The 27,072-nt window shown below is 40.5% G+C and overlaps 1 protein-coding gene across 1 annotated transcript; it reads right to left on the bottom strand.

Moving 5' to 3' along the window:
• Nucleotides 1-101: 101 nt before the first annotated feature.
• Nucleotides 102-26,302, bottom strand: mlpha (melanophilin a). The gene is made up of 14 exons (XM_052559030.1): nt 26,223-26,302; nt 25,369-25,496; nt 23,775-23,996; nt 23,529-23,641; nt 22,584-22,625; nt 22,382-22,443; nt 21,765-21,854; nt 21,566-21,680; nt 20,063-20,259; nt 12,665-12,748; nt 12,284-12,502; nt 5,032-5,196; nt 1,647-1,724; nt 102-1,549 (listed from the first exon to the last, which is right to left on the bottom strand). The coding sequence occupies exons 2-14, from the start codon at nt 25,476-25,478 to the stop codon at nt 1,496-1,498; spliced, it is 1,551 nt and encodes a 516-aa protein (XP_052414990.1). The 5' UTR covers nt 25,479-25,496; nt 26,223-26,302; the 3' UTR covers nt 102-1,495.
• Nucleotides 26,303-27,072: the final 770 nt, after the last annotated feature.

Raw genomic sequence — 27,072 nt, 5'->3', positions numbered from 1 at the left:
TTTATTTGATCCAAAATACAGCAAAAACAGTAATATTGTGTAATATTTGTACAATTTTAAATAACTGTTTTCTATTTGAATATATTTTAAAATGTAATTTATTTTTGTGAAATTCAAAGCTGAATTTTCAGCATCATTACTTCAGTTCAGTCTACGCTTCAGTGTCACGTGATCCTTCAGAAATGCTTTTCACTGCAACTGTACTTTTCACACTATTTTTATTTATTTTTTCATTGCTGGCTTATGTTAGGGAAAGTGTAGTGAATAAGAGACCAACATCCCTGGTCCACCACAGTATCAAATTTTTGCCAGGTAGGCGGATACATGTTGGATATGTTATAGTAACGGTATGGCTATAGTTTCTTATAATCTGGAATTGAGTTGGACATAATTACTTAAATTATATTTTAAAAAAGTTTGTCAAAAATACTTGACTGATCGCTCACCTTCCCCTCTTCTCAATGTCATTCATAATCATGTTAAACAAATAATACAAATTAACTTATAAAACCAAACAGAATAGCTAAAAAAGAGAATATATATAATTTATTTTTTACTAAATAATCTTGATATAAAAAAAGGGAGGGGGTGCCCTTTTTCAGTTTCAGCACATGCCCCTCAAAAGGTCTGTGCACGGCCCTGACAGTATATACTATATAGGATTAAACGTGTTAGCCTTTTTTTTAAGTATCCTCTAGAGGTCAGCACAGTCTTCAACAATCGACCCCAAGGGGAAAGTAAATGCAGCAAGGGGGGATCAGTTTTGGCTGGTTAGAATCCAACAATTATCCCCTTCTTCCCTGCATTATCTATAATAAAGCCTCTGTTAATGCTCACTAGAATACTAAAACCCTGCTGAAAAAGATGGTCTCCCAGCCTCACCAAGCTGTTTTTTAAAACTAACCGACAGATTGGGTGACCAGCTAAGACCAGCAAAACATTTTGGAGTAGTTTAACGTCTTCTTAGGTTTTTTCTTTTTCTTCATTCAAACAGCAAATGCATCACAAACAGGTTGTTTTACATTGCATTTTCTAAGGGTACAACTGGGTGTTTGGTTAGCTTGATAAAATTACATCTTTAGTGTACCTCCAAAAAGACTGTAAATGGACTAAAGAAAAACATACCCCATCCCAATTTAATTATTAAAATCTTTGGAAAATCAATTTGAAGAACAAAGCAGGGAAAGTAAGACATTAACAGAAATTAATCCTATTTTCTTGACATGAATTCTTATTAGACACCTATTTTCTGTAAACTATTTTATCATTTTAACTAATGTTAATTTGAGCTAAATTGGGATTTGATCAAGTTGCTAAATACAATTTACACAAGATAAAGGGTTTACTAGTGTTTAGTCAAGATCATTTTCAAATATCTTGAACATATGATGAAGAAATATAGTAATATAGGCACAGATATCAAGTGTCAAGCACAGATCTCATGGCATAGGGAATACTCAAAATGTTAAAGAATTTAGCATGATGTTCTTCACACTTAAATGCGTACTCTGTCTTGAGAAATCTTCCTTTTTTGTTGTATAGTCAGTGCCTTAAAGAAAATATGAACAAAAACATACTATTAGTTCAAATTTGCAAGAAAACTGGAAAAATAAATTAGATTTTACTAAGATTATGTGTTTACTTACAGTCACCTTTTTCTTGGCTTTATCAAATGATAATCCTTTAGCACTTAGAGAAGCTATCTTGATTTCAATGTCTGATACCTGATGAAACAAAATAAATTAAGATAGATAGATAGATAGATAGATAGATAGATAGATAGATAGATAGATAGATTGCTCAAATATCTAATACTTTTTCTATGTATACAATAGGCCCATTTCTCTCAAATTATTTTTCACAAATCTGTCTAAATCTGTGTTCGTGAACATTTCTCCTTTGGCGAGATAATCCATCCACCTCACAGGTGTGGCATATCAAGATGCTGATTACACAACATGATTAATGTACAGGTGTACCTTGCCTGGCAACAATAAAAGAACACTCTAAAATGTGCAGTGTTACTGTATTATTTACTGTATTCTGTATTTACGGTCAGTATCTGGTGTGACCATCATTTGCCTCACGCAGTGCAACACATCTCGTTCGCATAGAGTTGATCAGGTTGTTGATTGTGGCCTGTAGAATGTTGGTCCACTCCTCTTCAATGGCTGTAGAAGTTACTGGATATTGTCAGGAACTGGAAAACACTGTTGTATATGCCGATCCAGAGCATCCCAAACATGCTCAATGGATGACATGGCAGGTGAGTATGCTGGCCATGCAAGAACTGGGATGTTTTCAGCTTCCAGGAATTGTGTACAGCGTACCTGGAAAAGAACCACTTCATTGATACTATGGTGCAGAAAGCAGGGATTCCAGGCTTCTCTGGATACTTAGAGCATTTAAACATGATATGGTTTCAAATCCAAACCGCCAAAAATGATGGAAGAGATCTCCATGTTGTGTTCTTGGACCTTGCAAACGCCCTCGGATCAGTTCCTCATAATCTCCTGTGGACTGCATTCCACTATTTCAGCGTACCAGAAGTAATCACCCGCCTTGTTAAATCTTATTTTGAAGACCTACAACTATGCCTGACAACTGATGAGTGTACCACAGCATGGCAATGAGTGGAAATAGGAATAATGGCGGGATGCACCATCTCACCTCTAGCATTCACTATGGCTATGGAGGTCATCATCCGCGCATCTCGGTGGGTAGTAGGAGGTCAGAAGCTCAAATCTGGTCTTCGTCTCCCTCCCATCAGAGCTTACATGGACGATATGACCATCCTCACCACAACCAAGGCTTGTGCTAGGCAGTTGCTGAACAATCTACAGGAGAACATCCAGTGGGCCCGGATGGAAATAAAGCCAAGCAAGTCCAGGAGCATCTCAGTCGTCAAGGGGAAGCTGTCCGAACAACGGTTCTATGTGGGCAAGGAGCCTATACCAACAGTGGCAGAGAAGCCAGTCAAGAGTCTTGGACGCTGGTACCATGCCACCCTCAAGGACACAGAGCAAGTTGACCAGCTTACGAAGGACACCATATGCAGCCTTGAGAGTATTAACAAGACCAAGCTCCCTGGCAGGCTAAAGCTGTGGTGCCTTCAATTTGGGTTATTACTCAGGCTGATGTGGCCTCTTACCATCTATGAGGTCCCAATATCCAAGGTAGAAAAGCTGTAGAGGGTGATCAACTCATTTGCCAAAAAGTGGCTGGGGCTCTCTAGATGCTTTACTAACATCGGACTGTATGGAAGAGGCATCTTGGAGTTTCCTGTTTCCAGCCTTGCAGAAGAATTCAAGTGCTCCAAAGTAAGGCTGAAAATGACACTAACAGAGTTCCGTGACCCATGTGTTTCCAGAACAGCCCCTACACTGGTGAGTGGAAGGAAATGGAACCCAGCGGCAGCTACTCACCAGGCAAAGTCAGACCTCAGGCACAGAGACATCATTGGTAATGTGCAACAGGGGAGAGGAGGCCTTGGCCTTGGAGACAGTAGACCATCGTGGCAAAGGGCAGCTCCAGCTTAGCGCCGACGGCTGGTTGTTGAGGAGGTGCGTCGGCACAAGCAGGCAACAAGGTGTGTAAAGGCTATCTCACAAGCCAAGCAAGGACAATGGACGAGATGGGAGGGAGTTGAGAGGAGAAAGTTATCCTGGAGGGAGCTGATGGGCATGGAAGCATTTCACATCAGCTTCATCTTACGTGCAATATACGACGTCCTGCCTTCCCCCTCAAACCTCAACCAATGGTATGGAGAAGACCCGACATGCCCCCTCTGTCCATCCCCTGCAAACCTTAAACACATTCTGGTTGGATGTAAGACAAGCTTGTCATAAGGCCACTATACCTGGAGGCACAACCATGTCCTGAAATGTCTAGCAGCTACCTTGGAGTGCAGATGGTTACAGATCAATGCCCTGCCTCCACCATCATCTCATCCCTCATATGCAAGAGAGTTCATCCGAGAAGGTTTAAAGACAGCCAAAGTTCAAACAACATCGGATGTCGGCCAGCTTGGAAGGGCTCGAGACCGGAAGTTGGTGGTAGATTTGAACCAAAGACTACACTTCCGTTCTGAGATCGCCACAACAAATCTCAGACAAGACCACTTGCTCTGGTCCTCCTCACTTCACATTGTGTATATAATAGAGCTTACTGTTCCCTGGGAGGCTGCTGTGGAGGAGGCATTTGAGCGCAAGAGCCTTAAGTATACAGAGTTGGCAGCTGATGCTGAGCAACGCGGATGGAAATCCAAGGTCTGCCCAGTGGAAGTCGGCTGCAGAGGCTTCGTGGGCAAGTCAACCATCAGGCTGCTTAAGGAATTGGGAGTGCAAGGTCAAACCCTACGCCGAACCATCAAAGCCCTCTCAGGTGCAGCAGAAGAAGCGAGTCGATGGCTTTGGGTAAAAAGGGGAGACTCCAACTGGGCCCCTAATACTACCTGAGACATTGAGGGGTTGAAAGCAGAGGGGGGCACACCTGGGACGCCAGGTGCTGCCGATGAGCCCTCTGGAGGTGTCGTGGGCCTATCATTGAAACACCAGTGAATGTGAGCATTTGGCCACTCATGTCGGTAATGATAATGAACTCCAGTCAGGTCAAGACCCCGAGGAAAGTGACAGCAGAAAATAAAAAATTCCATTCACGGTCAACAGCTCTGGTTGACATTCCTGCAGTCAGGATGCCAATTTTACGCTCTCTCAAAACTTGCGACATCTGTGGCATTGTGCTGTGTGATAAAACTGCACATTTTAGAGTGGCCTTTTATTGTGGCCAGCCTAAGGCACGCCTGTGCAATAATCATGCCACACCTGTGAGGTGGATGGATTATTTCTGCAAAGGAGAAGTGCTCACTAATCAACATTTAGACAGATTTGTAAACAGTATTTGATAGAAATAGGCCTTCTGTGTACGTAGAAAAAGTCTTAGATCTTTGAGTTAAGTTTATGAAAAATGGGGGCAAATATAAAAGTGCTGCCCTTATAATTTTGTTCAGTATAGATAGATGGATCACCTCACCTCACTTTCTGTGCTCTGAACTTTGGCAGCTGCCAAAGTAACCTGGTCCTCCAGGTCAGAGAGCTCTGAATCAGTTAATGGGCCTCCGTAGTGATTCTTGGTATTCTGTTCAATCTTTTGCAACTTTTTAACCATATTGAAGGACTTCCCTGCAGTCATGTACAACTGCAATAAAAGAAAAGAAAGAAAATAGAGTTCTGAACAAATATGATATACATTTCCATGATATAAACCTGTTTGTTTATGCCATTGATATTTCAAGTGTCTAATCTCTGTCCTCCACACAGACAAAATATCTATTAGAGGGAAAAGCTTACATTTTCCTCAAGTTCCCTGTATGCATCATCAGCCTGCTTAGGATCTGTCATTAGGATTTGAGGGGGCCAACTCGTTCATAACGCTTTCTTTGGCATTAAAGCTGCGGTAGGGAACTTTTGACGCTCTAGCGGTTAATAAACAAAACTGCTTGCGTCTTGCGGAAGAACATTGTAGCCGGAACTACTTCTCTCTGTTTATGTCTATGAAGAATCACAAAGGTACTGGGTTACTCCGCCGCGGTACCCCCGAAGCAATCTAAAATAGTCCGAATATAAACACTTATTATAGATGTACCCTAGTGACAAGCTAAAAACACGGTTTGGAAAACGGATTCATGGTGTACTCGCTTATTATATACGTTTTTCAACATTTTGAACACAAACAAGGTTACGGACCGGACCTCCATTGGTTGTTTCTTACTGGGAGCGGATGACTTTCTGCAAATGGCAATAGGACCACTGGGAGGAGCCAAAGGAGCTTGATTTTTTCAAAGATTATCTGTCTCATATTCTACTGTCAGGACATAATGACAGGTTTAACAAATATGTAAAAAATATATTTTTACAAAAGTTACCTACTGCAGCTTTAATTGTTCTTAGAATCTCAGTTGTGATGTCGCATAGGGCCATCGCGGTGCATCTCTGAAAGCAATTAACTGAGAGAAGCATAATCAGCATTAAAACCCTAAAAAAGACTACTGTTGTCAGGTATTAACATGGCTAAGGTTATAGCTAAATGAGGCATACATGTTGCTAGTGCTTCATGGTCTTTAGATAAGACAATGATTAGTTACGAAAATAACCCAGGGGAACTACTGTTCTTGCTTCTTTCAGCTGTTCCTTTTGCTATGCTATTGATAAAACTCAGCTTTTTAAGCTTATTAATAAAGTAATTGTGCTCTGGCACATTCTATAAAATATTTGAAGGATAATAGGGGTGTCACAGGGCTGCTACAGTGCAGGAACACGGAGCAAGGAACGTGGAGACCAGGAGCTCAGATCCAAGGAGTTTAATCATCATTTAGTAGGGAATCACATGTAGGACATGATGACATAAAAAATACCACAGTGTCGTATCTTAGATTGAATGAACGGCACCTTTATACAAATATGACACATGCTCTGATTTTAAACAGTTCCTCTCCTCTTACTCATAAAGTCAACATAAATAAAAAATGAATCATCACTTACAGGATTGCAGTTAAGCCATTCAGTTTCACTGTAACAATGTGTGATTTTTTTTTTCCAAAGATTCTTGAATAGGGCTGGGTATTGTTTAAAATCTTTCGATCCGGTGCCAATTTCGATACCTCAGTTTCGATACCAGTTCCTAATGATACTTTTTTCGATACCATATGTTTTAAAATCCATTTCAACATCAACACAAAACTTTAATTTTTCACCTTATTTAAAACTTGTGTAACACTTCACACTCAGGATAATAAAACTGGTTGCGCTTTTTGGATAGGGGTGCACCATTCAGGTGCGGACTGGGACCAAAAAGAGGCCCTGGACTTTCTGGCCCACAGCAGCCCACCACATCATAATGCAAACGCCCCTGTTTTGATGTCATTTATTAAATTAATATTTAAGTAAAAAGTTTGTGTATTTTAACCAATAGGGCAACTGATCCTCCATTAAAAACAGCAGCTGTTCATTTAGCGACTCCTAGTGAGCAATATGCTCATCAAGACAAACATTCCTCTAAAACTCACACTTTGTATTCAGTTTGCAGATCCATACGAATCATGCATGAAATAGAAGTTTATAAACTCAAACGATAGCTTTATGTGCTTTACAGATGAACTTGAAGTCTTTATTCATTTGAGATGTTCAATAATAGATCATCTTTGGCTCGGTAATACAAGTTCATAATCCGATTAGTGAACCAATGATTCTTTTGAGTCAATCTTTTAAAATAATCATTTATTTTGTTTAACGAAACCAGTGTTTCACAAACTGGATAGATCTGAGGTGCAGGGCTCGCAAAATCGTCAGCCCCACGTCCCGGGGCTATTGTGTTTTCCAGTCCGACAGGCTATCGTGAATAGTGATGTAAAATTACTAACTTGATTCACGTTGTTCACTCGCTTGAAGGGGTGAAACGGATCGTAGCTGATCGTTAGCACTTGTTTCTAAATCTTGCTGATTCAAGCGTTTTAAACAATTTACACACGTTCTGAGCTTGCGCTGACTCATTCTCCTCCATAGAAGGTTTCCAGCAGTTTTACCCTTATATGACACTGGGTCTGGGTCTCCACAGTAGCTGGAACCCATTTTGGGCCACTGCCATAATTCCGAGCCAGCACGGGTGGGCCTGTTGAAAAGTTTCTGACTTTGACTCGCCGTTTACATCATTGTACCTGATTTTTGTTGTGGTTGTAGGACAGTTTCTTTGAGGGTTGCTGGTTTAAGCAGCTCAAAGTTCATCCTGAGCTCTCGATTGAACAACAGATGAGCTGACTACACTTTGGTAGTCACATGTGGCGTACTACGATAGCACAGCAAGAAGTTATGAAGGCATTGATGAAATGTGCCTTGCCCAATCGAAGCTTTCAAAGCATGTTTCATGGTCTGAACAAATCTTTCTGCTAGCCCATTTGTGGAAGGATGGTAGGGTGTTGATTTGATATGTTGTACTCCATTTGCTAGTAGCAATGTGGCCATCTCATGCGATATAAATTGGGGTCCATTGTCTCAGACAAACTGCACGAGTGGTCCAAATCTACTGAAAATTTCTCCCAACTTCTTAATTGTCTTGTCTGCTGAGGTAGATTTCATGATAGCCACTTCAGGCCACTTACTGTGTGCATCAATGATGACCAATATCATTTTGTCCTCAACTGGGCCTGCAAAATCAGCATGAATGCGATGCCATGGTTTCTCAGGATATTCCCACAGGTGCAGCAGTGCCACTTGTGGTACATTGCGTATGCTCTGACGTGACGTACATGTTCTTGCCTTTTCCTCAATTTTTCAGTTGTAACTCCTGGCAATCTCTTTCATTCAAACCATTCCACAGTGTCCCGCTTGTAGCTGATTTGGCCCTGAATTATGCAGAGGTGGTGGAATTATCACTCTCCTTCCCCACAACAAACAGCCTGACTGCAACGAAAGTTCATGACGTCGAGAGGTGTATGGTTTGAGCTCTGTGTCATCATTCTCACCTTTCCCTGTCATGACAAAACAGGATCATTTGGTGTTTTTGTATGCACTTGAGCAGCTGTCACGGGGTCCCGTTCATGACGTCGAGAGGTGTATGGTTTGAGCTCTGTGTCATCATTCTCACCTTTCCCTGTCATGACAAAACAGGATCATTTGGTGTTTTTGTATGCACTTGAGCAGCTGTCACGGGGTCCCTTTCCACTTGACTGAAGTAGAAAATTTCAGCCACCTTTGCCTCTTTCACGGAGTCAGCCAGAGGCAATCTGGACAGTCCATCCGCATTACTGTGCAATTCTGACTTGTGGTACTTGATGTTGTAGGTGTGAGCAGATAATAATAATGCCATCTTTGCATCCTACTCACAGAAAGAGAGGGAATGCCATGGTAAGGGCCAAAAATCACAGTGAGCAGACGATGATCGGTCAGCAGCAGAAACTTTCTTCCAAAAATATACTGATAAAACTTGCGCACTCCAAACACATTGCTCAATGCTTCATATTCAATCTGAGCATAGTTTGCTTTCGCTTTGCTTAGACTCCTCGATGCAAATGCAATCGGCTTCTCTTGACCGTTTGGCATAATGTGGGACAAGACTGCTCCCACACCATATGGGCCAGCTGACCTGGAAGAGCAAGATCAAAATGGGTGAGGGCCTTCAAATTTAACAGAGTCTCTTTTGCTCTTTTGAATGTCTCCTGACATTCAGTGGTCCACCTCCAAGTATTTTCATGACACAACAATTTGTGCAGAGGTTTCAGCAGGGTAGCGATGTTTGGAATTAACCGTCCATAATTATTAAGCAAACAGAGGAAAGATGTATGCTAGCTGACATTTATAGGCTCTGGGGCATCCATTATGGCTCTAACCTTTGATGGGGATGTATGTAGACCAGAGGCATCAATGACATGGCCCAGGTACTCAACTGCAGACTGGAAGAATTCACATTTATCCTTCCGCACCCTTATTCCATACTCTTTTAGTCTGGTAAAGGTAGCGTATAAGGTAGTGTAGCAAGTGTGACTCATTATCAGTGCCGGTCACAAGAATGTCATCTAAGTAACACACTACTCCCGGAAGCCCTGCCAGGATCTGGTCAATCACTCGCTGAAACAGGGATGGAGCCCAAGTAATTCCAAATGGCAAAAAGAAGTTCTCTGGACTGCTCCTCAAAATGCATTTGCAGATACATATGCCTGATTAAGATCGATTTTACTGAATTTTTGCCCTCCATTCAGTTTAAAATGAGCCAAGGGGTATTGTACTGCAGACAACACTGAGTTACAGTGACTTTAAAGTTCCCGCATATTATTATGCCTCCATCTTTCTTTATAACTGGAACAATAGATGTTGCCCACTTGCTATACTTACTGGTTCGAGCACATCATTCTCCACGAATGCTCGCCTCTACCTTGGGTTTAAGTGCATAAGGCAGGGGCCAGGCCTTTAAGAATTTTGGCTTCACTGTGTTTCTGAAGAACACCCTCTAAATCCAGTGTTTTCTTTGTCATCAAGTGTATGGCCTGCCAGTCCACCTTAAGTTGCTCCAGCCAGGAACATACCATCAGTGAGGGATAATCATCCAAAACCACGTACAATGGCAGCTTTTTTGTTTGTTTAGTTCGACTTTTACCTGGGTGAAGCCTTTCATGGCACAAGATTCACAAGTGTAAGTTTTAAGGGTCACATCAGGTGATTTGAGTGGCAGGTGGCTCAGTATTTCACTATATACCACATCCAACACCAGCGACACTGCAGCACCAGTGTCAATCTCCATCTTCACTGGCTATCCTTCCAGAAACGTGGTGACTTTGTATGCCTTGGTTCCCCCTGCAACAGTGAGCACAAAGGAAGTTCATCATCAGATGAGTCTGTGACCTGATTGTTTTCTTGGTCAATGGTGAATACATGTTTCTTTTGCTTATTTTCTGCTGGATTTTCCTTTTTCTGCTTTATTTCTACATGCATGCTCGATGTGTCCTTTTTTCTTACAGCTGTACCAGCATGTGACAGGTGAGTGCCCAGTCTTACCACAACAAAAACATGGGCCTTTTTCAATATCCATTTTGTACACTTTACTGTTTAAGCTCAGTTGTTGAGCTTTCTTAGACACACTCAGTTCAAGTGCTCTTTGTAGTGTCAGGTTGCTCTCAGTTAACAGTCTTTTCTGTATGCACTCAAAGCTGAGTCTGCACACAAATCTGTCCCGAAGTGTGTCATTTAATGCATCACCAAATTCACAGTGTTCAGCTAGGTTTTTTTTAGCACTGCCACAAACCTTGTCACAGTTTCTCCTTCTAGCTGATTTCGTCGGTGGAACCAAAATCTCTCTGCAATTACTAAGGGCTTTGGAGAGAAATGTGATTTGAGAGTGTTCACTATTTGATCATACATTTTTCTCCAGGCTTCTCTGGTTGTAGGAGATTACACAGTAGAGTGACTCGGGAGGCCATGGCGGATCTTCCATTACCTTAGCCGGCACAGCCACAGGTATAGTGCCCCACCAAAAAAAAAATTATTTGGGGAAAACTAGGTATCTTGATGGGCGCTCTGGGACTGGAGCTGACACTGGGGTGAGCTCTGAGAGCTGAAAATAGATCCAGAGCCCTTCATGGGCTTAATGGGGAATCGGGAGCCCTCCCTGGGCTTAATGGGGGTTCAGAAGCCCTCCCTGGGCTAAACGGGGAATCAGGAGCCCACCCTGGGCTTAACTGGAGGTCAAGAGCACTCCCTGGGCTTAACAGGGAATCAGGAGCCCTCCTTGTGCTTAACCTGAGAACAGGAGCCCTCCATGGGCTTAAATCGGGAACGGGAGTCCATCCTGGGCTTGACTGGGGATCAGGAATGCACTTACATTGTGCTGGCACTGCAGGGTGCTCTGGAGGAGGGGGCACTACCAAGTGCTTTGGAGGACCCGGCACTGGAGTGAGCTTTGGGGCTGGCCAGCTTGTCACATTAATGTTCATTTGGCTTGCCATATTGAAGTTTGGCTGACTGGGCTTTGGAACTGCCAGCTTACTCGACATCGGAGCGGACGGTGAACTGTAGTGAGCCGCGGACGGCGGCCTTAGCCGAGGAAAGGCTGATAGAGGAGTTCCGGCTCAGGATTTGAGGCTCTCCAGAAGTTCCACAGGCTGATGGTATGTGACCCCTAGCCAGAACAGCATCACAAGGGTTTCCTCCGTGAGGGAGCTGGCGAGGACAAGTGGCATGAATGCCCTCGTGAAGGCAATGGGGTCTGGGCTGGCCTGAGCCAAGGAAATAAACATTGCACAAGTAAATGAGTGGGAAAAACTAAACAAAACACTTTTTAAAAAACTGGGGGGGGGGGGGGGGGGGCACGGGCAAAGGGGCTGTTTGGAGGGTTTGGGGAGGAATCCAGGAGTTTAATCAACATCTAGTAGGGAATCACATGTACAGTAGCACTTGGGGCTGACATAACCAATACTGGACTAGAAACTGAGAACACTATTTAAAAGGCACAAACGGGGAACACCTGGAATCAAATCAACGAAAAGCTTAACTAAGGAACAGGAAGAACCAAATATATAGGACATACAGGAACTCAAAACATGGAACATACATGTGACAGTGGGAAGCTTAAGGTAAGTTGCGTGACTTTTAAAACCCACTTGTATTCCACTGGTACTCTGATAATGAGATACCGCAATCTACAGAAAAACATTAAATCAGTATATTTTATCAAGAAAACTTTCAACATTTTGACAACATTTTGTGGCCTCTATGGATGTGCTTGTTGTCTGAGTCCTCACCTTTTGTGCTTCAGTGGACATCTCATCACTGGATGAGCTCAGGGGTTCTTGGGATGCAGGGGCCACTGGTCCCTGGTCCCCCCTCACAGTAGATCCTTTGGACTGAGGAGGCCTCTTAGGCTCATCTTCATCAGAGGAAAGTGCCTTGTCACTCATCAGCTCATCTAGTTTTCTCCTCAGCTTCTCCTCCTCCATCTGCCCTGCTGTGGGTTGAACAGGCTACAGATATACAAAATACAAAATACATACTTCATTTTAAAACCACAATGACCTATATGACACCTACAACCAAACTCTTTAATACAAAAGGCAACTCTGCTATGGCATAATAATATGTTCTGTAATAAATAAGTGTTTCTGCAAAAAATACTTTAATCATACCTGATCAGGAGACAAAGTCATTTTCTCTTCCAGTCGATTTAAGAGACTCTCAATGGCAGACATTCTCTTGTTCAGTTCATTGATCTAATTCACAGAAACAGGTCAAAGAAAATGAAAAAGAAAAAAACAAAGTTGCGGATTGATGAAATGATCAAATGAAAACAAGGCAGTCAGACTTTTGTCTAAATCAACTTAGAAGGAAGCCATCTGAATGTAAATAATTCTTTGTAATCATACTACAATAAAAGACAAAACATGAGGTAACTCAAACTTGTCTAACCTTTAATCATTTATAAAAGGAGCAATAAAAAACAGTCCTTTTAAAAGATGAATTACTGTTCAAATATCAAGATATTTTCTGTAAATATCTGTAAGCTTTTTTTATGTTTTTGAAAAAGAAGTTTCTTAAATTCACCAAGACTACATGTAGTTGATCAAAAATAGCAAATTAGTAATATTGTAGACATTACAATTTTAAGTTTCATCATTCTTTTATTAATGAACAATTCAAACAAATTGTCTCAGTTACGTGTGTAACCCTCATTCCCTGAAGGAGGGAACGGAGATGTTACATCAGTGACTGATGACTTGGGATCTCACTAGAGAGACAAATCACCACTGATTGTGTTAACAAATCAATACGATGAGTGTTGGCATGCAAGATTTGCATTGTGCACCACTCCCCGAAGTGCGGGTATATAAGGAGAGTGTGCAGTCACACATTGAGTTTTTTTGGTGGGGAGCAGAGACGGTGTGCCTCGGCCATACAGTGGTGGTACAGCAACTGTGGCAATGGAACGTAACACCGTTCCATACTTCAGGGAACGAGGGTTACATACATAACTGAGACCTTCCCTTTCAGTCAGTCACGTTCGACATTAAATTAGTGACTGACGAATTGGGACCTGTATGGAAAACGCCACTATTGCTAACCCCTGCTGTGCTCTGCGAAAGCCAGCAAGTCCCTCCACACCAGATGGGGCATAAGATAGGACAGGGCTTAGGCAAAGGAATCCGGCACTGCTGTTCCATACAGTGAGATATTGGATAACACTGGGAAAGTGTACCCCAAGGAAATGGTATGGAAGCAACATCCTGTGGATAGGAGGAAACATGTGAATTTACACATATGGACTGGCCGCAGGACAGTACTACATATGGGAGTCCCCGTAGCAGATTCAGCCAAACTGGGGTGAGAGCAATGCACAGCAGAGATGGCAGAGGACTCTGCCAGGGAAAGACACAGGCTTACCACGAGAGAAGCCGTACCGTGGGAGAATACACACGTGGGATCACCCGAAAGGGGAATCACTACACACGGGCACCTAGCCCAGCACAAGGGCTGACCTTGGGCATACACACGAGTGCTGGACCTGGCATCTGGCGCTCTGCCATACCTGAATGCTGAGGGTGAAGAAGGAACTACCCAACTGGGTTTGCCAAAAAGGAAACTGAACTGAAAAGCACTTAGGCACATGTATCCTGTCTGCAGAGGGGGATGGAACAGCAAGCGTTATAGACACAAAGTGAGTCCAGTGCCACTGACCACCTGAGACCAGTGGATGAGAGGACACAGGCTCTACACGGAGATTATAGAATCTCGCAAATGTGATAGGTGTTTCCCAGCTAGCAGCTCTACAGATGTCTTGTATTGAGGCGCCCAGTGCCAATGCCCAGAAAGAAGCCACACCTCTTTTAGAATGTGCTCTCACTCCAAGGGGGCATGGTAAATGTTGGGCCTGAAATGCTAAGACTATAGCCTCCACTATCCACTGGGCAATCTTTGTTTGGAGACAGCCTTTCCATTTTGCTGTGCTCCAAAGCAGACAAAGAGCTGGTCTGAGGTCCTGAAGCTATGCGTACAGTTCACATAAATGTGTAAAGTGTGGACGGGGCAGAGCAGAGCAATGGCATGGGTCTGCCTCCTCCCGGGGCAGTGCTTGCAAGTTCACCACCTGATCCTTGAAAGGTGTGGAGGGAACTTTGGGCACATATCCAGGCCAGGGTCTCAGGACAATGTTAGAGTTGACTGGCATGAATTCATGGCAACATACACTTTGAGGGTCGAGTGAGACTGCCTTCGCCCCAGCCCATCTTGCAGAATGGAAAGTACCTCCACGATTGGGCACCTGACTCTCACATGGGGGTCAAAAGACCATGCATGGAGATTCCAAAGGTCTGGACGAGTGTGCCAGAAGGTTCCCCCTCTCTGAGAAAGGAGATCAGTCCTCAGAGGAATACGCCAGGGAGTGGCTGTTGCTTAGGAGTTCCGGGAACTAAGTTCAACTGGGCCAGTATGGCACTACTAAAAGGAATCCTTGTCCTCCCTGACCTTGCACAGTATCTGTGCGAGAAGGCTCAATGGGGGAAAGGCATACTTGCGTAGCCCCCGAGGCCAGCTGTGCACCAGTGCATCCATTCAGAGGGTCCCCTCGGACGGGGAATAGAACAACTGGCAGTGGGACATGTCCGGAGAGGCAAACAGGTTTACCTGGGCATCTCTGAAATGTCTCCAGATCAGCTGGACTGTCTCGGGGTGGAGTTGCCATTCTCCCAGATGGGTGGGCTGATGTGAAAGTTTTTCAGCTGCCCGATTGAACTCACCTGGGACCAGAATGGCATGAAGCGACTTCAGATGCTTCTCACTACAAAGGAGGAGATGGCGAGCGAGTTCTGACATGTGATGGGAGTGTAGACCACCCTGGTGGTCGAAGTAGGCAATGGTCTCAGTATTGTCTATCTAGACCAGTATGTGCTTATTGTGTAGTAGTAATTTGATGTGCCACAGAGCAAGCCATACTGCTAGCAATTCGAGACTCAGCTGTGAAGCCAATACTGAAGCAGTCTCATATGAAACAATCTGGCTGAGGTGACTGAGTACCACATCCCTGTGTTCCCATAATTGAGCTTGGGACTGGGCCAATATGAGCCAGTCATCAAGGTAGTTGAAAACGTGAATGCCTCCCTCCCTTAACGGGACGAGGGCTGCCTCTATGACGTTGGCGAAGACATGAACCAACAGGGACAGCTTGAAGGGGAGGACCTTGTAACTCTCTTGCAAAGAGGAGAAACAGCCTGTGTCGGGGGAGAATCTAGACATAAAAGTATGCGTCCTTCAGGTCAATTGCTGTGAACCAATCTTTTGGATGAACTCTTTGAAAGATACGTTTCTGCATTAACATCCTGAACCAGAGCTTGTGAAGGGCCTGGTTCTGAACATGCAGGTCCAGGATTGGTCATAACCCACTGCCTTTCCTGGGTACAATGAAGTAGGGGCTGTAAAACCAAGTGGAAACCTCTCGCTCTCTCTTTTTCGAAGCCTATACGGAAGTGACTCAAACTGTAATTAATCAACTGGCCGCTAGATGTTGACTGCAAAAGGGAGTCAATCCCATAGATTCCCCTTGTAAAAATGCCAAACTTTACAGCTGAAAAAACATTTTTTTTTACAGCCTGGTTCAAAAAAAATAAATAATTGGTCTTTATAGCTAATTTTACCCTTGATGACAACTGTGAGGGGATTGAAAGTTTTTTCATAATTCTTACTTTTAAATAATTTTAAGCCTTCAATTTCTGCATAATTAAGAGCACAGCCACTTAAGTGACAGGTGGATTGTCGTTGCTGTCATCACCATCAAGCTAAGTGGGCGTGGTTTCAGTGACCAGCTCCGGCCTTTTTGCCTATTTCCAATTATCCAGGAGTGACACGCTATGACTCGCTGCCAAGACCTTTGCCTACTTTTGGCTTCATAAAAACATTCTTTGGAAACCTTTGGGAGATCTCACTACGTCCATGTTTTTATACAGTTTATGTGTTAAAACCTGAGTTCGTATCGGCTGGAGGCCCCTCGCGGAAGACTGTCATGCACAAACAAAACCAAAACACAAATTAAAACCCAGACCTGGTCCTCCCTCATCCTTCACTGTTGTAACTTCTCTTTTTATCCTTCCAGAGCTGCTCTGTGGGATTCGAGACCCGTGAGTGACACAGGTGTCGCTCATTTCCAATTACTTCCACACCACTTGTCACACCCGTGTATTAAAAATTCAATGCACACAGACTCAAGTAGTTTAAGTCTTTGGTTCTTTTAATTGTGATGATTTTGGCTAACATTTAACAAGAACCCACAAATTCCCACTCAACAAATCAGAATACTTCATAAGACCAATTAAAAAAAAAACATTTTCAGTGAATTGTTGGCCTTCTGGAAAGTATGTACATTTACTGTACATGTACCCAATACTCGGTAGGGGCTCCTTTTGCTTTAATTACTCCCTCAATTCACCGTGGCATAAAGGTGATTAGTTTGTGGCAATGCTGATGTGGTATGGAAGCCCAAGTTTCTTTGACAGTGGCCTTCAGCTCATCTGCATTTTTTTGCTCTCTTATTTCTCATTTTCCTCTTGACAATACCCCATAGATTCTTTATTGGGTTCAGGTCTGGTGGGTATGCTGGCCAGTCAAGCACACCAACACCATGGTGATTTAACCAACTTTTGGTGCTTTTGGCAGTGTGGGCAGGTGCCAAATCCTGCTGGAAAATGAAATCAGCATCTTCAAAAAGCTTGTCAGCAGAAGGAAGCATCAAGTGCTCCAAGATTTCTTGGTAAACGGGTGCACTGACTTTGTTTTTGTTTTTTTTTAAACACAATGGACCAACACCAGCAGATGACATTGCACCCCAAATAATCAAAGACTGTGGAAACTTAACACTAGACTTCAAGCAACTTGTGCTAACTCTAGGACCTTGGTTTCCAAATTAAACAAAACTTGCTCTCATCTGAAAAGAGGACTTTGGACCACTGGGCAACAGTCCAGTTCTTCTCCTTAGCAGGCCCGTCGCAACAATGCAGGCAAACCAAGCAATTGCTTGGGGCCCCGAGCTGACCTGGGGCCCCAAGACAACGACTGGTTAAGAATAAAATGCAACGACACTGTGTGAGCGCCCCTTTGATCGTCAATGCAGTAACATGTAATGACACTGTTATCGGGATCCCCCTCAAGGGGGCCCCTCTCAGTTGTCGCTGACAGCAGCAGGCCAACCAAGTCAAGTGATCTCTGCTTTTTTTTTTTTCGAACGGAAGGAATATGGTTACTGTAATATGTTTTTTTTTTTTTTTTAACGGGATAAGGAAAACGCAGATCAGAAATCGCAGACTGCAAGGAGTCAGCAGTGTTTTGATTTGAGGTCTCAGGCAAACATAAAGAGAACGTCGTGGCGTGTTTCGATTGCAAGAATCGCGGAATCCAGTCATAAAAACGGAATTTACAGTTTAACGCAGAATGACACGTAATTTGCCAAATTTTGAATGAATGAATTAAAAATAGGTCATTGCGCTTACATCAAACCACGATACGGACTAATATCTGTAAATATTAAGCAGGAACAGTCTGTTTAAATATGAATCCTGCATGTTCTGCGTGTCTCTGTTAATGAAAGGAGCAGAAGCGCGGTGATTTCAGTCTCGCGTCTGATGTCTCACTAAATAAGAATGTGAACGCATGAACAGCATCTACAGAACTGCTCTTAAAAAAACTTTAGTTTGCTTAATTTTCAATAATTAAAAGATAAATTAATGTTTGGTGTTTAATGTGCATCTCAGAAAATGCTTTATTTAAAAACCCACCTGAATGGCACTTAAATGCACTTAATTCATCAGTCAACTTTATTGTCATTGTTCAAAGTACAAGTAGTACAGACAGAGAAACAATTATTAATAATTAAATGGTTTATTTTTTTTTTTTTTTTTTATGTATGCATTGCATTCTATGCATTAAAAAAAAAATCTAAAAAAGGAAACTTAGTTTTTCATTTAACGCACCCCTGAGCTGGTAATAGTGACCTCTTTCAATATGCTAACAGTGAAATGGTAAAACGTACTTCACAGGTAATTTCAGATTTTTGTTTCAATAATTTCCCAGCTACACCATCAACTTCATCCTCAACATCAACAGATGCATCCACAAGCTCTATAATTATAGCTGATATCCTGCACAGCCCAGAGTTTAAACTAAGTATGTGCTGTCATATTATTAGAAGAAAAAAAAAAACAGTGCAAATCACTATTGAATTCCCACCAAACTATTTTTTCAAGCAGTATTTGCACTGTAAACTTTTTTTAATTTATATAAGGTGCGGGTGAACTTAAACTGTATGGCTATGATGTGGTTCCTGTAGGCTTTGCGTGGGGGGGGTTGTTGTCGGGGGGCCTCTATGTCCATTTTGCTTGGGGCCCCCAAATTCCTTCAAACGGCCCTGCTCCTTAGCCCAGGTTAGACGCCTCTGACATTGTCTGTGGTTCAGGTTTGGCGTAACAAGAGGAATTCAACAACTGTAACCAAATTCCTTCACACGTCTGTATGCCTTGACCCCAGCCTCAGTCCATTCCTTGTGAAGTTCACTCAAATTCTTGAATCGATTTTGTTTGACAATCCTCATAAGACTGTGGTTCTCTCGGTTGGTTGTGCATCTTTTCCTTCCACACGTTTTCCTTCCACTCAACTTTCTGTTAACATGCTTGGATACAGCACTCTGTGAACAGCCAGCTTCTTCTCGGCCCCACCCCTCTCGTCACACCCTCCTTGTGAAGGGTGTCAATGATTGTCTTCTGGACAACTGTCAGATCAGCAGTCTTCTCCATAATTGTGTAGACTAGTGAACCTAACTGAAAAAGCATTTTGAAGCTTCGGGAAACCTTTTGAGTTGGAGTTTTGAGTTGATTAGCTGATTGACATGTCACCATATTCTAATTTGTTAAGATAGTAAATTGGTGGGTTTTTGTTAAATGTGTGCCAAAATCATCACAATTAAAAGAACCAAAGACTTCAACTACTTCGGTCTGTGTGCACTGAATTTATTTAATACATGAGTTTAACGATTTGAGTTGAATTACTGATTTAAATGAACCTTTCCATGACATTCTTATTTACTGAGATGCACCTCTATACTTGTACTGCGGGGTGGGTTGCGCAATGAAAATCTTGCATGCCAATATTCGTTGGCTTGTTTTGTTGACACTGTAAGGTGATCTCTAGCAAGATCCCATTTCGTCAGTCACTGACGTAATGTTGAAAGGGATTGACTGAAAGGGAACAGTGTTTATTTTAAATAGAAAGCCTTGTAACAGTCTTCACTTTTCATTTGATCAATTAAATGTGTCCTCATTGAATAAAAATATTATTTAAAAAAAATACAATAAAATTTGACTGACCCCCAACTTTTCATCGACAGTGTTTAAATGTTTAAAATCATATATACCCACATTTATATCAGTATTTTTCAAGGGATTTCATCGTTGAAATCACATGCTGAAAACATTTTGCCTCATTTAGATATGTATATAATTATATTATATTTTAAATGTAAAGTAAGTAAGTCCCTTTGTCTCTGATCATACCGGTGGGGCACTCTGATGAATGTTTTCCTGAGATGATGCTCGACTGTGGCGGCGTGGGGGCAGCTGATATACGGGGTAATTGAATGCATCATCCTCCTCTGAAGTATCCAGGTAGATCGGGCGTGGAGCCACAGAGGAGTTGATTTTAGAGAGAGAGCGAGCACGTACCATTCTGTGTTCAGAGTATGTGCCATCATCTAAAACAAAAATAAAGGAGACAAATTGGTTAATCTGTTTATTGCTGTTTAAAACTGAAAAATCAATCAAAGGTCCTCTGGCGACTGTCCAGAATTGTGGATCTATATACTATACAACTAACGTACTAATACAGTTTTTTAAATTAAACATTTTAAAACTCTAAGATTTGTAGTAGTTAAACTTTTTAATCAATCACCCTTGACTCCAATCACCCACATTATAACCCTACAATATTTTGTAATCGTACATTATATTTACATTTATTATTTTGCAAGTTATTTTCAAAGTGTTCAAAATGTTGTCAGAACAAATAGATTTCTCATTTAGTATGTTTTACATTTACATTTTGTCATTTAGCAGATGCTTTTATCCAAAGCGACTTACAAATGAGGACAATGGAAGCAATCAAAAACAATAAAAGAGCAATGATATACAGTATAAGTGCTATAACAAGTCTCAGTTAGCTTAAATGCAGTACACGCAGCAAGGGCTTTTAACCCTCTGGAGTCGATTAACGTGGATACGCGTTATGAGTCATTTTCTCATGATAACCCCGAAAAGAACTTTACATTTTCAGTTTTTATCGTACATATAAGATCAATACATCAATCAAATCTGTAAAGGGTCTACTTTTTTTGGATACAGACATAATAACAACAAAACTTTGTGCACTTATAAAATAGACATAACAAACAAGGTGTGCTGTCTTCAGCCTTTGTCTGCTCTGATCTTCATTTAGACGCGTCATTAAAATGAACTGTAACTCAGTGAATACTCAACGAACAGACATGAGAGAGATATCTATAGAAAGCTTGACATGTCTACTTTTTAAACTAGGTGTGACGTGTATTATTTTCAGAATACATTGTATATATAATTTTATTTTTTTATTTTTTACAAGAAAAACATCCATTAAAATTACATAAATTACAGTTTATGTTTATATTAAAAGAATGAAAATGTTGGGGTCAGAATAATATTATTAATATTATTATTAAAATATATGAATACATTCTAAAAAAGTAATTGAAATATATACAAAACATTAAAATATTTTACAATACATTCTCTGCAAACAATTTTTTAAAAAACACAATTATTTTAGTGGTGTAATATTGTATACAGTACGCACATGCAACATGAATAGTCTTTTTTATAATCCAAAAATGTTTGTAATCAAAAATCCCTGTTTTACATGAAATCCCAGATATTCAGCAGACAATTGTGTAAAAGTGTGCATTTTTGAAAGAAGAAGGAAGAGAAACAAAGAAAAAAATAAAAACCAACAGAATGTGTTTGCTTAACCTGGGCGCGAGAACCTGTCAAGACTTTTCCTGCGGTTCATGCGATGATAATGGTGATGGTATATGTCAGAGTTGTATTCTACATCATTCCGCTGACCTCTGTCTTCATGGATGTACTGAAGAAGAGAGAAAATTGTCTATAATGCCTGGGTGCCCATTTACAGAGTGGATGTTTATAACAATACGAGACCTCTCATTACCTGGAGGGACTGTCTGCGAGAGTGAGTGCTATAATCATCCATGTCAAGATCCATGGGGTGGACAGAGAGAAGACGCTTGGTCTTTCGCATCTGAGAACACGTCAGGATGATTTTAGCTCATAAATGATATGAAAAAGACTTTCAAAGTACTGGTTTAAGAGAGCTTTGTTATCCTAATTCCACACTGTAAAATATTCCCCCTCTGCTTTTAGACAATGATTAAAAAATATGAACAGGGCTTTATAATATAATATACAGCATTCAACAGCTATACTGTACATTTAACTGCTTTAAACTACAACATTTTGAAGAATAATTAAACTATATGTTAATTTTATATGGTATAGAAGCCCATTTCTGCCACATTAAAGAAAAAATATTCTTTGGTAAATCTTAATTTCATAATTGAAGTCAGAATTATGATTTTTTTTTTTTTTTTTTTATTTTGATGAAATTTTCTCTTGTAATTATGACTTAATGTCTCATAATTTTAATTTCTCATAATTATGATTTACCAATTATATTTTTCCTTACTTTTAGTAAAAGGGAATGTTTTTAACAAAGCCCCTGAAATGCAGAATGAAACAAATTCAAATTTATGACAAAATTTAGTCTACCTGCTTATAACGTTGCACTTCAGATGCATCCAAATGTTCATCTTCATGACCATTATATACATCTAAGAATAAAAAATAATGCATATTACAGTGGTAGATAAATGTTAACAAAGTTTGGCCAATCGTCTTCAGTTTGCTCTGTGACAGCATAAGCTGGTTTCCTGTATTCTTTGTAACACCATGACTGTTTTTGTGTACTCACTGCGCACATCAGGCATGCTCTGTATGTCATCATCACGGTGCCCTAAAGAAACAGGAAAATAACGAGTGCTGGTCTTGTGTAAATGAGAAATTACTTCTGATAGAAGTTATATAATAGTACAATAAAATATACTGAACCTAGTTAATGGTAAAAATAGAACATTAACAGTTGTACAGCTGCAAACCAAATACAGTTGTCGCTTCAGTCAGCTTTAACCTTGGGCTAAATGATCAACACCTCCATTTGTGCATTCAGCCAAGGTTTCTAATTGATCTGTTTAACATGCCCTGTCGTGCAAGTTCATAAACAACAGCAGCAAGTTCTGCAGTGCCCAGACACAGCATGTGACCCAGTTATGGCCTCAACTGAATGATAAACAAATCCTCTTGGTAACTAAATACACACAGGCATCTAATGATAACACATGGGTCTAGCCATTGCTGTATCTTGCGGTTCTTCATCTGAAAAGCAATATAAACAGGCATTACTATGTTGAACTTATCGCTGATGATCATTCATGTTAAGCTGATGAGAGCAATGTTGAAAAATGTGTTGAAAATGCTGATAGTGAATTTGTGATCAAATTAAAATATATTTTTTATGCATTATTTTGAAATTACTGCATTCGATTTTTAATACTAGCAAATAATAAATATTGGCATTTATTCATCAGTAGCCACTTGTGCAAAGCATCTTTACAGGTAAATAATAGAATAAGTTGAAATTATTATGTCATGGCGAGTATCTATCATGGGAGAATGTACAGTTAACCAATTATTATCGCAAAATAAACTCCATCAGTGTTATATACAGTAAGACCCTTCTCTCTTCTTAATATTCACTTGCTTGCATAACCACTTAAAATGAATTATGATACTGAAACAGGATGATAATGATGTGACAGCTTATATGGACACAATAAAGGAGGCTTTTAATAGCACTCACCCTCTTCATTTAATCTCTTGTACAGTGACCTCATCACTTTTGCGCTGCCAAAACGCTTGAAGCGCGAGCGTACATTGTCATGGTACCACCCCAAAGTTCCAATTTTCAGGACTCTGCAAAACAAACAGATGTCATGTAAAGACTCCATATTAGTGATTCAATATATACCTAACTCTATAGTTTATTTGAGTGTATGAGCTGTAATTTTCTTCCCAAATGTCATCAGATGTTGGAACTTATTCTAACCTGGACATACGGCAGGGGTCGCATACCCAGCCACGCTCCTTTTTGTTGTAGCGGCTGCAGGTCTTGCAGGCGTAGAGTTTACAGTCCACACACTGCCGTTTGCTGTTCACCAGGAACTTAAAGGGCTGCAAGCAGTGGATACAGTGAGAGTCGGTCAGGTTTGACTGAGACCCCAGGAGTTCCCTCTTTGTTTCTTCCTTCTCAATTTTGGATTTAAGCACCCTGTGGTGTAATACAAACAAAAAGACAAACCAATTTTATACATGATTTTATAATTAGGTTGCTTTCTAAAAACCAATTTATAATACAACTGAATATTAATCATTAGCTTTAATAAAGCCATATAGCTTCTGATCCTGTTCCCTGTTAAGGATGCACAATATATCTGTATCACATTTTGTAAGCCAATATTAGAGATCTTTTAGAGTATATTATTTACAGTGAATATTGCTTCTATTTTAACATTAAAATTACATGGCATAATTACTTTTATTGTTAGAATTGCTATTATTTCTTTGTTTGTGTATTGTTAGTATCATTTTTATTTTCTTTTTAAAGCCTCCCATGGACAGGTGTTAAAAATTGGCATGTGTGCAAAACACTTGCAAATGCATATTGTTCATCTAATGTAATTGCAATGTCCATGTCAAATAAAATGTAATAATAATAATTACCTTTTCCTTTATTTGTTTTCACTGGTTAATATTTAGTAACACTTACAATTTACAAACCATGTTAAATATAATCTTTGGAAAATCAGAATGTGATGTGTTGTGTACATTATAATGTTTGATAGTCACTTGAAATCTTTAAAATGTTGTATTTTAGTTTTTTTTTTTTTTTCCGTGTTTGATTATTTAAGCACAATATTACAGAATTATTATGATTATGCATAACATTAAATAAAATAATTATAGAAAATAATTGCAGGTTTAAAAGCTCTGCCAGATTTTTAATAGAAGTGCATATCAAGACTCATAGGGTTCTTCGATGTCAGTGAACATTGTGAATGCAATGCTTTCAAAGTAAGTCACACAAGTTCCGGTGAATTTTCCAGTATATTCACCATGCATAAAAACAGCATTGGAACATAATTGGTGTTGTAAGACAGTCTGATCAAGAATTAACTTGAATGGAAGCCATATATCACTGTCCTTGTCAACAAATAGAAAAGAGCATCATCTTTCAAGTAAAAATTCAATAGCCACACAGAGACCTCCTTGTACAAAAAGAATAGAGCTCTGGGGCATCGTGTTTTCCCAGACTCTGGAATGGTGTGATCAAGCCTTGTGACTGTACCATGATCATCATGATGCCTTTACAACAGCAGCCTTTCACACTTTCTGGCCTTTCTCATAACCTTGTTCCACTAGCGTTGACTATAAATAGAGTATGATATATAGACAAATAACAGAGAAATGATGGAATTGTGAATACTAGACCTCACAGTACACTAAACCTTCTATGTCTTTTGGAGCCATTGCTGGCTGCTCCACTGACAGATCACTAACATTAGCCATTAACCAATGTTAAATCGTGTCAGATTTGTATAAAGTCTTGTATAAAGTTTAATCATGTAAATTAAATTCCTTACCCAAGCCTCTCCTCTTCCTTCTTTCTGAGGACAAAGTCTCTCTGAATGACTTCCCACACATGTTTGGCCTCCTCTTCTGTTAGTCTGGACAGGTCCAACTTCTTGTCCATGTTTGGACCTTAGTTGATCTTTTTTTAAAACAAAATAATAGGTAAAGATGGCATATATAAGAAGTCTAAGGATAATGTGACTCTTATTATTCCACCTCTCCACTTTAGACCTTAAACCTTAACAGGTTTCCAATATGAGCTAACAGAACATGCAACATGATCATATGAAGCACTGCAGTCATACTCACAATCAAAAGTCCATTCATTGGGCGTGACTGTTTTCATAACTACAACACATCTACAAACTAATCTAATAAATTATTGAGTAAACACCTCTGTCAATAATTCACATGAAGTTTTGGAATTCCATTCTAAAAGAAACATTAGTTACGGATTGTGAAAATGAGCGCTAACACTACAAACTGCAATATCATAAACAAACAAACATTCTGAAGACTTTTCTTTAAATGTCAGTGATGGCACAACACCACTCCTGTATGTAGATGTGGTAGTAGTGTCAATCTAATTCATAGTGCATTGATTGTCATGGCTCCTCATAAATAAAGCATTCATGATGTGATCATGTTATAATTTCAGTCATGGTGCTATGAATAACTGAACCTATAGGAAATGAATCAAGTCTGACAGATACCTGCTGTGGTCATTAGAAATTAACACAAAATCACAGTGTGAAAACATACATGCACTCTTCACATTCGTAACTTTAAAGGCAGCAAGAACAATTGATTTAATATCATTAAAATGATAAATAGTTTCATAAGTGATAATGAAAATTTAGTTTACCTTGCTTGTAGACAAGCAACTGCTCTTGCCAAGTCTCTCGGGATGAGGCAGATAATTTGAGGATAGTATGGCAATGTAATCACATGTCTAGTTTTTCAAATGAAATGTGGTGTAGGAGAAGCTCCACCCTTCCTTTCCATGCTTGAAATAAAAAGAATAACAAATGCATTAAAATAAGTAATATCTGTTATTTAATGAGATATTATTCGTTTTTGCTTTTTTTCATATTGATTCTTTACTTTTTCTATTTGATTAATTTTATGCTAAAATAAACTGCTGGTTGATTGTTGAATGGGAAACTTTTTTTTTATTTAATTTAGTTTGTCTGTATTACATTTTTATAGTCTTGGTTACGTATGGTAACCCTCATTCCCTGAAGGAGGGAACGGAGACGCCACGTCGGTGACCGACGAATATGGGATATCGCTTCAATAGACCAATCTACTTTGAGTGTAAACTAAACGAGCCAATGCACATTGGCATGCAATTATTGCATCCAGCTGCCACTGATCACTGCGTAAGTATAAGAAGGCAGCAGGTGCAATGCATTCCAGTTTTTCGCTGAGGAGCTGAGCCGGGGACCCGGCAGCTCAGCAGCGGTACATCAACCATGGCGACGGGACGTGGCGTCTCCGTTCCCTCCTTCAGGGAACAAGGGTTACCATAAGTAACCGAGACATTCCCTTTCAGTCGGTCACTCTCAAAACCATGTCGGTGACCGACGAATATGGGATCCCTATCAAAGCACCATGGGTGCTGCCCCTTCCAGTGCCCTGTGCGAACCGCCTGCACCCCTATTAGGTGTAGGCCGGGGCTCAGAACAAGTAGCTCCACTCACCATTGTCAAAGA

This window comes from Carassius gibelio, chromosome B6, assembly GCF_023724105.1.
Source record: "Carassius gibelio isolate Cgi1373 ecotype wild population from Czech Republic chromosome B6, carGib1.2-hapl.c, whole genome shotgun sequence".
NCBI lineage: Eukaryota > Metazoa > Chordata > Actinopteri > Cypriniformes > Cyprinidae > Carassius > Carassius gibelio.
The sequence above is the reverse complement of the archived record's forward strand: the minus strand, read 5'-3'. Positions and strand labels throughout refer to the sequence as shown.

Excerpts from the sequence above, each read along its gene's own strand:
- mlpha (XM_052559030.1), bottom strand. The coding sequence starts at position 25,478 with ATGGACAAGAAGTTGGACCTGTCCAGACTAACAGAAGAGGAGGCCAAA. Across the intron at positions 1,725-5,031 it reads TTCAGAGCACAGAAAGTGAG|GTATCAGACATTGAAATCAA; the intron begins GTGAGGTGATCC and ends TTGTTTCATCAG. Across the intron at positions 1,550-1,646 it reads AAGCCAAGAAAAAGGTGACT|GCACTGACTATACAACAAAA; the intron begins GTAAGTAAACAC and ends ATTTTCTTTAAG.